Below are 13027 nucleotides of genomic sequence, written 5' to 3' on the forward strand. Positions count from 1 at the left end.
CGGCCCCCGGCGCCGCCGCGTCGCCTGGCAACCAGCGGCCGTTCCGCTTCCGGGGCGCGCGGCAAGATGGCGGCGGCCGGCGAGGAGCCGGAGGCGGCCGAGTGGTAACGGCGGCTCCGCGGGCCCGCTTCCCCCCCCCGCCCGTGCCCCCGGTTGTGGCGGGCGCCCCTCACGGCCGCGCCGCCCCCCGCAGGGCGCTGCCGGCCGAGGTGGAGGTGCTGGAGTCCATCTACCTGGAGGAGCTGCGGGTGGCGCGCGGCGGCAGCAGGTACCGCAGCGCGGCCGGGCCGGGCCGGGCCCCGCGGCGGCGGCGGGCGCCGCTGAGCGCAGCTCCCGCGCCCGCAGGTGCGAGCCCTGGGAGCTGCGCATCACGCTGCACCCGGCCACGGGCCAGGACGAGGGCCTGCAGTTCGTGCGCTTCACGCTGGTGCTGTCGGTGCCGCCGCAGGTAGGGCCCCGGCGCCCCGGCCCGCCCGCACGCACGCCCGCCCGCGCCTCCCGCTGCCCGCTTGTGTCTTGCAGTACCCCCACGAGGCGCCCGGCATCGCCATCCGCAACCCGCGCGGGCTCTCCGACGAGCAGATCCAGAAGTGAGTCCTGGCGCCGAGCGGAGAGGCTGGAATCCGCCCTGGAGAGGGGGCGGCGGGCTGTGTGGTAGCRCTCGGAAAGGCTTCTCCCACATTTCCGTGCGTTCCTTCCGCTGGGGCCGGTAGAACAATGCAGTGTAAATCCCTTGGGATTCCGAGGTGTGGGTCCCGCTTTCGCGGAGCTGGGCCCGGAGCGAGCGCAGCCTCTCGTTGCCTCCTGTCCCTGGTGCGTGTGGTGTGTGTAGAGCCAGCCCGAGGCTCCGGCTCCCGCCAGGCCTGTCCTAAGGGTCGCTGTGACAGGAAAGGAAGCCTAAATTCTCAAAGGAATCGCTGAAATGAATTCCTAAAAMCTGAAGGGCTTCTGGGCAAGCTCAGGCCAGGGCATTCCGTGAACCTGCTCTTGTGTCTCTGCCAAGCACCRAGTTCTCCTGGACACTGGCTCGGGAGGTGTATGGAGCCCAGTGCCCGCGGGGGAGCACACGGACATGTCCCACGTGCACTAAGTGTTTTTTCTTTGCTGTAGGATTGCGCAGACGCTGGGACGCGTTGCTGAAGCCAGGCTGGGGACAGAGGTGCTCTATGAACTGATTGAGGTGAGAGTTAGGGCAGCTGAGAGCAGCAATGCTGTTCTGCGCTGAGCGACCTGCTGCAGTGGGCCAGCCTCGAGCCTGGGCCYGGGGAGGCCACTGCATGACGTGTCTGCCCTTCTCCTCCCACAGAAGGGCAAGGAGATTCTCACTGACAACAACATTCCCCATGGCCAGTGCGTGATTTGCCTCTACGGATTCCAGGTAGGAAGGTGCATCTCAACCCTGCCACTCAGGTCTATAGGCAACGTTATTTAGCAGATACCGTCCTAAAGCTGAGGAGATGGAGCCCAGTAGAAGGGGTTATGTGGCTCAGTGTCACCAGTAACACAAGTTCCCTGCTTCCTAGTGCAGACCCTGGAGTGAAAACCCACCTCAGCTGGGGAGGCCAAGCAACCCTGTGCTCAGAAACTCCTTAAAGCTGCTCTCTCTCTTCTGCAGGAGAGAGAAGCCTTCACAAAGACCCAGTGCTACCACTACTTCCACTCCCACTGCCTGGCCCGCTATGCCCAGCACATGGAAGAGGAGGTCCTCATGCAGCAGGAGGAGAGAGACCAGCACCTGGCACCTTCCCCAGAACAGGTATTGGGCACTGGGGTTCCTCCTGAAGAGACCCCCACAATTTCTGTGTCACTGCTCTTGGGGACGTGGAGCAAGAGCTAGTCTGGCCCAGCAGCTTTGTGCTACGTGGTCGGTGCCATGCCCATGGCCACAAATCAGAATGGGGAGTGGACGAAGTGACTCCCAGGAGCCCTTTCCAACCAAATACATTGGATGATTTGTAGTATTCAGCAGCTAGTTTATTGATTTCCGAGTCAGTCATCAATGTATGAGGAGCATTCTTAGAAATTTGGGGCCACAAGACTTGGAAACTTTTTCAGTTGAAAGGTGAGCTCTTTCCCTAATCCTCTAATCCAGGGATTTGCAAGACTCCCGGTGGTGCAAGATAAACCTGACCTCCAGCATTAGTAGCAGTGAGCCAGGCCAGGCCATTTCATAGTGCTATCATCTCCCTGCTGTGGCCAGATTGTGGTCAGCTGAAAAAAGCCCCTCCAGTGTCACCTCCAGGCAGGGCCCTGTGTGGCCGCGTGTGGGTCGGAGCCTGGGGTCGGTGTGAGCTGTGCCCTCCCTGCAGGCAGCCGGAGTGCAGTGCCCCGTGTGCCGGGAACCCCTCGTCCTGGACCTCGGCGCCCTGAAGGCAGCGCCRCCTCCGCAGCAGCCGCTGGTAAGAGACGGGGTCTCGTCTGCCCGGCTGCCTCTGAGCTCCGGGGAGCTTCAGCTGGGGTGTTGAATGAGCAAATAAGCGTGTGCTGCAGCCCCTCGTATCTTCCCAGGCAGTGCAGCCAAAGGACAGGTCACAGAATGCAGCAGGAGTTTTCCTGTCTGGTTGTCATGTCCCCAAAGAGCAGGGTTAGCTAAGCTCTAAGCTTTGTGAGATGCCGCATCCCATGTTCCTCATGCACAGATGTGCGCAGAGCAGCTGGGTCTGTGCACAGCCAGCAAGGCCTGGGAAGGGAGCCTGTTGCCTGGGTCTGTTCATGTGCCATGACAGTAACTCAAGGAAAACAAATGAGCACAAACTCCAACTCATGTGCTCATCTTGGAGGGGGATCACCAAGTCCTGCTGTGGAGAGGGGTCTTGCCATAGAGAATCCAGCTTCAAGGATGGTAAGCAGAGGAAAAGAAAGGAGCTGGGGTTAAATCTGCCTGTGTAGGTAACACCTCCTTACGGTAAAGAGGCAAAGACGGGCAATGTCATCAGTCTTGACCCYGTCCCAGATGAGTAAATGGGCTGAGGGGGAGGCATGTCTGCCATGGGGCTGGGAGTGCCTGCATGGAACCTCTTTGTGCCTTCTCTGCTCTAGGGGAATAACTGTAGCTTTCCTTGAAGGTGTTCCTGCACTCACGGGGACTCCTCTTGGGTCGTGTGAGGGACCTGGTTGTACAGAGTGGTCGTGGTCCTGACATAGCTGCTGTATCGGGAGCATCAGGCTCCAAAGCAGGAGCCCCAGGGTAGTGGGGGCAGTGGGTCCACGTTGGCATGTTCTGCCTCCGCCTGGGGATTCACCCAGCTCTGCAGACCTGCCTCATAGTACGTGGGGAACAGGCGCTGTTGGGGGCTCAGAGGTGGGTTTGGGGGGGCGCTATTAGTGCTGCCAGCCGCCCACCCACACCCCTGCTCTCTGCTGCTCAGGAGCCCTACAGGCCGGACGCCAGGACCCTGCAGCACCAAGAGGAACTGCGCTTAATCTTCAAGAGGCAGCAGGAGAGGGGCGGCATTATCGACCCTGAAGCAGAGAGGAACCGGTTCTTCATCAGCCTGCAGGCGGTACGGCACCGGGAACAGAGCATCACTGTGCTCCGCGCTGGCAAGGGSGTCCCTGGGCTGCCAGGCCCCGCACTGTCACCTGCTCTAGGGCTCCCCTGCCCCTCTCTTCAGCGCTGGCTTCTTTCTTTCAGCCTCCCTCTGCTGCTGAGCCGGGTGAAGCAGCCCCTGCTTCCGAGCCGCCGCAATCTGCAAGTGCTGTGGATTCATCTCTGGCACCGCATCAGCCCGTGGCTCCAGAGCCAGCCGGGCCTCCAGAGGCCAGGGAAGAGGCCAGGCAGCCAGAGAGACCGGCTGTGTCCAGGGAGCCACAGAGCAAGCGAGAGAGGCCCAGAGGCGAGAGGCTGGGGCTCCGGGGCCGGGGCAGGCAGCCGTGCAGCGACGTGCAGGGAGCCGCAGAGGAGCCCTGCCATCCGCCCCACGGCRCCCGGGGCCACAGGGGCTTCGGCCGCAGATCCGAGCGGAGGGAAGAGAGGAGCCAAAGAGCTGGTGGGAGGCACAGCCAAGAGTTCCCGAAACCTCCCGGCAGAAACCGGGCTGCAGCCCTGGCTGAAAGGAAGGAGCTGCGCCCTGAAGACCCCTCACCAGTAACCGGGATGTTGGACTTGAAGGAGGATTTTCCTGACGTGAGGAGATGGACCCCGGAGCAGGGGGCTGAGGAGCGGTGCGATGAGGAGAACCCAGCGCTCGGCCGCAGAGAAGCGCCCGGCTGGCAGGGCCACCCCAGGCCCTGGGATTGCGGCAGGTGGGAGAGGTCCCGGGTGCAGGAGCGCGGCGCCTACCCCAGGGCACCCAGAGGTCGGGGGGCGCTCAGGCCCGGGGCGCGCCGAGAGGCCCATGCCCTGGAAAAGGAGAGCGGCTCCTAGCAGGGCCATGGCRGGCTGGGCAGGGGAGGGAAGGGCTGTTTGGGCAGAGCGGCCAAGGCTCCGTTGGAGCAGCGGCGAGCGGGCACYGTGCCCCTTGGCAAGGGACTTGTGCGCTGCAGAGCTTGGTGGCACGGGGCACAGCTTGGGCAAGGAGGGGTCTAGGGCATGTGTGCAGAATGAAGCATCTTAGCGTGCCTGTCTGGCAGGAGCCATCGCTGACACAAGAGAAGGTGACTGCCAGTGGTCACAGCAGCCTTGGTCTTGGAGAATGCAGAGGCAGGGAAGCCTTGACCAGGGACCATTACTCACCTTGAATGAGCTGCCAAAGACATTAGTGCCTGCAGAGCAAATGGGTCAGGCCCAGCGCAGCGCCACAGAAGAGCCAGAGTTAAGATGGGAATTCCCTGGAATAGAGCATCCCTGCAGAGCATGATGGCACCAGGCAATAAGGCTGTACTGGGCAGCAGTCTAGACCTCAGCTTGCTGCATCCCCAAATGATTTTGAGAGCGTCTTCTCACCCTGCTGGTCCTTGGAGACAACACTGCTGTTTCCCCAGCCCTGACCTCTGCTCAGCTTCTACTGGGTCCTTCTGTTGCCTTTGCAGGCAGTGGCTGCATTGGATAGGCCTGGGAAAAGCTTTCTGCTCTGTCCCCTGCATACTTTTTAGGATTCTTTTCTAAGTCTAGGTTGTTTTGTAGCTCACAGAGGTCCAGAGTGAAAAACAGGTCCCAGTACTTCAAATTTTCTTACCTCCTTTCACCTCTTCATGCTGCTTTTGCTTTAAAGAAAGGGGATGGAGACTTGCTTTTTATATTATCATGGCCCTGGTGCAGTTCCTTCTACTRATGCTTCATGGGTTTAAACCATGTCTCACTCAGAAACATGACAGGAAATCCCAAGTCTCCAGAATGGTCCATAAATGCTAAGAATTAATGCATGGGATCTTCTTCCAAACCTCTTCCTTTCGTATGCTCTGCCCTCTTAAAAMCAGACCTGTTTGGTTCCCAGTGTTGGTCTCTAATATTGCTTCCTTCCCCCTTGTGCCCTGTGCTGGTGTCTCCCTGCACCCAGAGCCCGAGCAGAGACGTTCCCTGGGCGGTCTCTTGCTGCACGCTCTTGGACTAGTGCAGAAGTCACCAAGCTTTGGATTTGCCAGGGCTCCCAGAGCAGGCGCCAGGAGAGCCGGGTCTGCCTGCACCAGGAGGGCCCCTGCTTTCCCTTTGCCTCGCTCAGCCTTTCAGGCCCCTTCTCACACAAACAGGGTGCAGACACCTTTCCTTGGATGGCTCCCACTGCCTGCCTGCTCTGCTGTCCTCCCTCTCAGCCTTTCCCTGATGATGCTGGTTTAAGTTGCTGCCCCAGAGTTGGTTGTGTTTTTTCCTTTTTTTTTTCTCTTTTTGCAAGGGAGGGGATCCTCCTCCTGTAAATTAAAAAAGAAAAGCCTGTTTTCAGCCTGCTCTCCAGCCTGTTAATGCCCTGCTGAGCTTCCTCCTTTCCTTCTCCAGTCAGAGCCTGTGCTGCCCAGCCTGGTTGGGGATCTGAGTGCCATATGCCCTGCTGGGATGCAGTGCTGGGCTCCCCACTGCTGCCTCCCTGGATGTGCCCTTGTCTTCCTCCTCCAGTGCTTGCCCTGTTCCCGCTGTTCCCTGCCTGCTGGGGGGTGAGCAGCTGTCTGGGTGAGCAGGAGAGGTGCAAACTTGAGCTGCCATTGGTGCTGTTCTGCTGCCTTCTGCCTTTACATGTGAAATTCCTGTGCCCCTCCCCAAAACTAGGTTTGCTTATGTCCTGAAGGAGACACAGAGATCTGTGCCCTTAGTGACAGCTGCAGCCAACCCCTCCTTGCTTCCTCCAGAGAGCTGGATTCAGCCTGTCCTCAGCCGCCAAGCTGTCATGCCGTGCGCAGGGCAGCCCTGGAAATCCCATGGAATTTCTGCTCAAATTCAGCAAGCAGGGACCTAGGTAATTGCAAACCAATGCCAAAATTGTTAGAAGGGAGGGGGATACTTCTGTGTGTTGGGATTTGGGAAGGGCCCTCTCCTTTCTGAGGTGCTGCCGGCAGCCTGGAACGGAGGAAGTCTCTCAACTGTGTGGAAAGGAATTGGGGTTACACAGAACAAGCCCCAGATGCTGTGGGAGACATGGAGGCCTCATCACAGCCCCCTGTGGTCCCTCCCCCAGCCAGGAGCGGCAGGGAGCTCTGGCAGGAGCCTGTGCCTGGCTAGGGTGGGGGTTTGGGGTCAGGAAGGGCATAGTAGGTGTTTGGGTGTCTGCCTGGGCCCTCCTGCCGGGCTGGGGCAGCCAGGGCTGCTGGCTGTAGCATTAACRCTATTAAAAGCAAAGCAGAGTGAGTGATGCTGCTGCCTGTGCTCTTGTGTGGTGGCGGGGGGGGGCTGTGTGCCCATCTCCTTCTCCATCTGCCTGACCCTGAGGAGTTGCCCYGGGCCCCTGCTGTTTGCCAGGAGTTTAGGGGACAATTTTGCGCCTGCCAGCACTGTGGAAAGAGGCTGGATCCAAGCGGGCAATCTGAGCCACCACAGCAGTGCTGAGGGGAGAGATGAGCACAGGGTTTGAGCAGCACCTCGCTCGGGAGAGCGAGTCTGAGCTGCAGGGCTTGGGGGGCTGCTCTTGCCACCTCCCAGCCAGGCTGGGTGCAGCCCTCGCTGCGGGTGCAGCACCCGAGCAGCATGTGCAAGGTTAGAGCCAGGCACTGAGCTCCCCAGCCCTTCACCCCTCCTGCCCCTGCAGGAGGACAGAGCTGCTCCCCAGCTCCTCCTTGCACTTGCGCTACAGCCGAGCAGAGGTCTTCCTGCTCCAGCTCCGTGTTTCCAGGCACTGACCGCAGGAGCCCACCTGAGTCACTGGGATCTTCCCCGAGGCAGCAGGGTCAGCCCGTTCAGCCCTGCTCACGACTCGGTTGCTGGCGGTGCCCAGGGCAGCTGCGGGCAGGGCTGCTGGGAGCTGCCTCTTCCCAGGGCTCCTGCGCCTACTTTGCCCTGCAGTTCAGCCAGATGGGAGCAGCTGGGCCCCCTGGCTCTCCTGTAGCTGTAACTTTGCCCCTGGCCCCACAGAAAAACAGCAGGGCTGAGCAGAGACCTAACAGATCAGGGCTGGCCTGAAACCAGCTTCCCAGAGCCAGGCTTGTGTGTGTCCCGCAGCCTTTCTCATTGGTGACAGCCACCCTGGGGTCAATGGTGTGACCTCTGTCCCTCTGCAAACTGCCACCAAAGGACCCCAGGCAGGGAACTGGCAGAGCTGGAAGCACCAGCCCCTCCCCACACCATGGGCTGCTGCAAAGGGACAGCCTTGGCCCTGCAGCCTGCCACAGAGGGCCCTGCACGCTGCACAAGTGGGCACTTTGTGCCAGGGCGGCACTGCAGCCCAGCTGGTGCCTCCTGCGCGAGCGCTGCCCCTGCCCACAAACCTCGCTTGGCCCCCGCTCGGCTGGGAGCAGCACTACTGCCCTGAGCACAGAGAGCAGCCTCCGCAAAGRGAGGTGAGAGGATTTGGGAACAGGCAGAGGAGATGCTGGAGCTGGCGCTTCCCATGGGAGCAGGCGTGCACTGACCCCCTGCCCAAGCTCTGTGGTGCCGAGGAGGAGCTGCAGGGCCTGCCTGGTAAGGCCTCCCCTCCTGGTTTGGATTTCAAAGCCCTCACCCCAGCAGCACAAGCCAAGCAAATCGCCTCTCACRGGGCACGGGGGCTGCCCAGGTTGCTGCAGTACCACCCTAACAGCCCCCAGAGAAGAAGATGGTCTCAAGAGGAGCCAAGGTCCCAGAGCTAATCGCTGCTTTGCCTTGATGTCTTCTTCCTGTGCCAGTCTATCAGTAACCCATGAACTGCATCCATGGGAATGAGCCRGCTGCCCCCATGAGCAGGGATCCAGGCCTAGGATATCCCTCGAGAAGTGCCTGGAGCTAGGCTGCTCCCTGCCTGTCAAAGCTGAAAAGGGCTTTGGGCCACAAGCTGGTCCATGAAGCAGCTAACAAGCAAGGGGATAAGATTGTCACATACACAGAAGCAGACAGGACCCAAGAGGAAAATGCCATGTTACACCCTTCACAGGGGACATTCCACAAGACAGTGAAGACTGTTCTGCCAAAGGCCACTCTGAGCAGACCTGCAGTTCTCCTCAGCAGGGCAGCGCCKCGATGCCTTGCGTTGGGAAAGAGCCAGGGGGGCTGGCGTGTCCGGAAACCCTGGCAATCCCAGCACAAGGCGCTCCGGGGCCTGCGCATCAGCACCGAGTCAGGGAGCAGCTGGAGCCGATCCCCCTGCACTGCTGCCTGCAGGGATAGGAAGCTCCAGCTCTCTGCACGTGTTAATAAAAAGCCAAGGCCTTCATGAGGTAGATGAACAAAAGGCCGGGCCTGGGTACCTGGGCAGTTCCACAGCATCCTCAGGATGGTCACGTGCTTTCCCCAGCAGTTCCCGGGTCTCCCAGCGCGGCGGGACGGGGCTCACCCCTTGTCACTGCAGGATGGAGCGCACATTTTCGATGGCTCCTCTGGGGTCTGACTTGTAGAGCATGAGGTGGCCCTGCACCTGGGCGGCGCTGATGCGGTCGGAGGCTGCGAGCGCCTGCTCCGCGAAGCGCTCCGCSGCGCCCGCCGGCTGCTCCGGGTAGAAGCGCTGGAACATGCGGCACAGCTGCCAGYGGGAGCAGTGGCCCACGTACTGCTTGAGGTCCACGCGCCCCGGCCGCACCAGCGCGGGGTCCAGCCTGTSGAGAAGCAGGGGGGTGAGAGAGAGAACCTCCCAGGAAGCCCATGGAAAAGGCTCCAAGAGAGTGAGTTTTCTCCATGCCACCTTATCCTCCCGCCCCAGGAAGGCAGCTCTGACCTGTCCACGTAGTTGGTGGTCATGAAGACAATCCTGGCCTCTGTGGAGGCCACACCATCCAGGGCGTTGAGGAGGCCGCTGAAGGTCAGGCGCCCCATGCCTTGGTACACAGCAGGGTCTGGGGACACAGATGTCTTAGATGCCACCTGGCAGCCACTCACTCAGCKGGGGGGTCTCACAGGCCACCTCCCTGTGGCCTGAAGCTCAGCACAGCTTGCCAAAACAGCTGCCTGGCTGCTCCCACCTTAACCAACTTCTCTGCTCTCTCCTTCCCCTCAGAAGACCCTCAGCCTCTCCCTGGCTGAGACCCCAYACACTTGAACACAGGCACCCCAGGGAATCCAGAAGTCCCCTCTGCTGAAATACCTCACGCTGAGAAAAGCTCAGCAGGACAAATGCCTTTCCTGAGGTACTACTAGGACAAGGGTCCCCAAAGCTCATATTGTATCACCCAGCCAAAACCAAGCGAGGTCCAGTTTGGGCCACACGGAGCAAGACGACTGCCCACTCCTGATCCCTGCTGAGCTGGGCCCCAGGGAACTGGCAGAGCCGCAAGGAGCCCAGAGCCCAAACGACCTCCCAGCCCGGCCAGTGCTCACTCTCGGCAGCAAGGTCCCGGCTGACGAAGGCAGCGTCCACGTCCTCCAGCAGGATGATGCTCTGCTGCGGGGCCACGCTCAGGAGGTGGTTGAGCCGGTCGTCGGAGAGGCTGCGGTCGCTGAGGCTCAGCAGGCAGATGCTGTACTGCAGCTCCCCGGCCAGCGCCGTGCTGCCCACACGGTGCCCGTGAGCCCGGCACGAAGCCCGAGCAGAGGCAGGGGGACACGGCAGAGCAGGGTGTCCCTGGGCAGCAGCCAAACCCGTCCACACACCCCCTGCCCGCAGGGACGCCCGTTCCCTGGCAGAAACACTCACATGAAGCTGCTCTTCCCACAGCCGGGCGGGCCGTACAGCAGGTAGCCTCTCCGGTACGGGATCCCTAGGAAGACAGGGTCCTTCTAGGAACCTGCACGAGGCCTCAAACGCTGTCCATCCAACTGTCCCCCCACAGGTGACAACCTCAGGGAAGGAACCTGAGCTGTTAGTGTGGACTGTTCTGTGCCACTGGTGSTGTGGTTTCCATGAACCATGTTTTGGGGAACGCTGCTTCATACGGATGCAGCTAACAGCAACTAACTACTCGGTCCCTGCCACTGTGGTTATCTGCCCACACAGACCYGAGGCACCACTACCAGCTAAGGCATCCTCCCACCCAGAACAGCTGCAAGAAGGACAAAAACATCACTCTGCAACTGCCCCCAGAGAGGACTTCTGGCACCCTGCCTCTCCCACAGCAGCAGCACAGGAGCAGTGAACTCTGCTCATCCTGACTCCAGGGAGTGGATGCTGGAGAATTTGCTCCGGAAAAGTCTCTCACCAGGARTCTGTTTAATTGCTGTGCACGGCCAGAGGCCCAAAGAGCTGGAGGGAGCTCTGTGCCCAGGCTCAGACACAGAGCTGCAAAGCAGCAAGGCTGTGGAAACGCGGTCTGCYGATGCAGCCGAGACAAGACAAAGCCTCTCACCTGGACAGGACAGGGCTGCAGGACAGGGGAGAACACAGGGCACGGGCAGCACTTCTGGATCTTAACTGTATGCCYGAGATCTGACCCCACTGAGCTGAGRGGAGCCTGTCGCAGGCGCAGGCCTAAGCTCCGCAGCCCCGGCTGAGCGAGCGAGATGGGTCCCCGCGGCCGAGGGCCACAGARCCACAGAATGTTCAAGGTTGGAAGGGACCTCTAGAGATCATCTAGTCCAACCTTCCTGCTCCAGCAGGGACACCCAGAGCACGGGGCACAGAGTGGCATCCAGGCGGGTTTTGAAGACCTCCAGAGAAGGAGACTCCACTACCTCCCTGGGCAGCCTGTTCCAGGGCTCTGACACCCTCACAGTAAAGTAGCTCTTCCTCACGTGGAGATGGAACTGCTTGTGTTTCAATTTACACCCATTGCCCCTTGTCCTGTCACTGGCCACCACTGAGAAGAGCTTGGCCCCRTCCTCCCTCCGTTCCCCCTTCATGCACTTGAGAGGGGCGCAGAGGGCTGGGGAGGGGGCGCGGGCCTTGCCTCGCTCGCTGTACCACTTGGGGTTCTCGATGAACTCCCGGACGTCCTGCAGCAGCCGCTCGGCCACGCCGGCGTCCAGCACCACGGAGCGGAGCGGGCGGCGGCGCCGGGGGAAGCCGAACTGCCGCCACTCGGCTCCCGCCGCCGTGTACATGACGGTCCTGCCCTCCTGCTGCTGCAGAGCCAGCGCCCGGGCTGCAGAGAGAGGCACGGGGCGACGGCTGGCGGYGACAGGGGCCTCCTGCCAAGCCAGGAGGGGTCCCCTGGCGAGCAGGCCGTGCCCGGCAGCGCCCCGCGCGCCTCCCCTACCCACCTTCCTGGAGGATGTTGAAGAAGATCTCCCGGTTGGTACCCAGCGCGGTGAAGGTGACAGACTCCCACGGGGTCCCAGTGTGCAGGTCGATCATCTGTTTCTCCCGGTTGCGCTCGATGCGAATCCACTTCCCCTGGTACCTGGAGCGGGAAGATGTTTGCGGGCACTCAGCTGAGGGCGAGTTGCAGCTGCTGCTTCTCCTTTCCCGGCCAGATGGGCCAGGACTGTCCTCCTTTGTCCCCAAAGAGGGCACGGCAGGGGACAGGCCCAGCAAGGCAGGCTCAGCACCACCGTGTCCGATGCCTGGCACATCACTACTGGCTACATGCAGGGATCTGCTGCTCAGCTGGGTCCAGAGCAAGGCCACAGCTTAAACCGTGCCTCAAGGGGCATATTCCTCCCAGGTAAAGAGATCAGTTCACCCTGGTGAATATGGGCTTCCCATCTTCTGCCCTAATCTGATGTAAGACAGAAGCAGCCTCCACGGGCCCCACAGGTTGCAGCTTTCTTGGCGAAACGCTGGCCAGCTCTCCAGCTGCTTTTCCTTCTTCCCCTGCCCTCCCTTACCAGATGAAATGGTTCCCAGGGCTGGGGACGAAGTCGAACTTGGTGCTGACGCGGCCGCTCTCATGCTGCAGGTAGGAGGTCTCCACGCTCAGGTGCTGCGTGTGCTTGGCGTGGTGCGAGATCCAGCTCAGCAGCCAGTGGTAGCTCTTGTCCTTGCTGGGCACCTCCAGGGTGATCATGCAGTGGCGCCTGAAGGCCACCAGCCCAAACTGGGCCCCTTTCCGGGCCAGCGCCAGCGCCGTGCCCACCCCCACGAGGCCGAACCCGGCCCCAAAGTAGGGGTTGTCCTTCAGGGCTAGGACAAAGTCCGAAAAGGGCATCGTGGGGGGCTAAGCAGCTCCTTCCAACAGCATCGTCTCCGATAAGGCAACACACCTGTGTGAAGAGAGACAGGGTGAAAGCACTGGGCGATGGAGCAAGGCAGGGCGGCAGGGACAGCCAGAGCCGCCGGCTGTTACCAAAGGCCACGTTCCCAAAGGAAACGATCCTTGGCGCCCTCGGATTCACCCATATCCACCTTCCCTGAGAGAGCTGCTGTCCGAGCGGCTCCAGAGCGGCCGCAGAGCCGCGGGCTCCAGAGCGGCTGCAGAGCCAGCCTGGCTGGGCCCGGGCCCGGGGCACGGGCCGGACCCCGGCACGGGCTGCGGCTCCCGCCGAGGCCCGGGCTCTTCCCGGTGCGTTCCCGAACAACAGGCCCTGCGTCCTGCCTGCGAGACCGCTTCCGACAGCGGGGCGCTGCCCACAGCGGGCCCGGCGCCCCCCGACCCATCCCGATCCCCATCCCGATCCCCATCCCGATCCCCACAGCGCGGCCCGCTTCCCCGCCCCGCCGCGCTC

At 61.5% G+C, this 13027-nt stretch overlaps 2 protein-coding genes across 3 annotated transcripts; one reads left to right on the plus strand and one right to left on the minus strand.

The window, feature by feature from the left end:
* Positions 1-66: 66 nt before the first annotated feature.
* On the plus strand, positions 67-4366 carry RNF25 (ring finger protein 25). Its single transcript, XM_026041038.1, has 10 exons — positions 67-104; positions 194-268; positions 346-448; positions 523-590; positions 1111-1180; positions 1307-1378; positions 1616-1756; positions 2310-2399; positions 3369-3503; positions 3635-4366. The coding sequence occupies exons 1-10, from the start codon at positions 67-69 to the stop codon at positions 4364-4366; spliced, it is 1524 nt and encodes a 507-aa protein (XP_025896823.1).
* A 4082-nt stretch (positions 4367-8448) lies between these two features.
* Positions 8449-12590, minus strand: LOC112959484 (mitochondrial chaperone BCS1). 2 transcript variants are annotated; one of them, XR_003251623.1, is made up of 8 exons: positions 12191-12590; positions 11624-11763; positions 11311-11505; positions 10122-10185; positions 9806-9975; positions 9207-9324; positions 8743-9087; positions 8449-8650 (listed from the first exon to the last, which is right to left on the minus strand). XR_003251623.1 is itself a non-coding variant. In XM_026053511.1 (7 exons), the coding sequence occupies exons 1-7, from the start codon at positions 12508-12510 to the stop codon at positions 8835-8837; spliced, it is 1260 nt and encodes a 419-aa protein (XP_025909296.1). In that variant the 5' UTR covers positions 12511-12590; the 3' UTR covers positions 8577-8834. The 2 variants fall into 2 exon arrangements, 1 of the variants encoding a protein (XP_025909296.1); XM_026053511.1 differs by having other exon boundaries at positions 8577-9087.
* Positions 12591-13027: the final 437 nt, after the last annotated feature.

The sequence above is a fragment of the Nothoprocta perdicaria genome, unplaced genomic scaffold (assembly GCF_003342845.1).
Source record: "Nothoprocta perdicaria isolate Ctin4 unplaced genomic scaffold, notPer1 scaffold_0, whole genome shotgun sequence".
Taxonomy (NCBI): domain Eukaryota; kingdom Metazoa; phylum Chordata; class Aves; order Tinamiformes; family Tinamidae; genus Nothoprocta; species Nothoprocta perdicaria.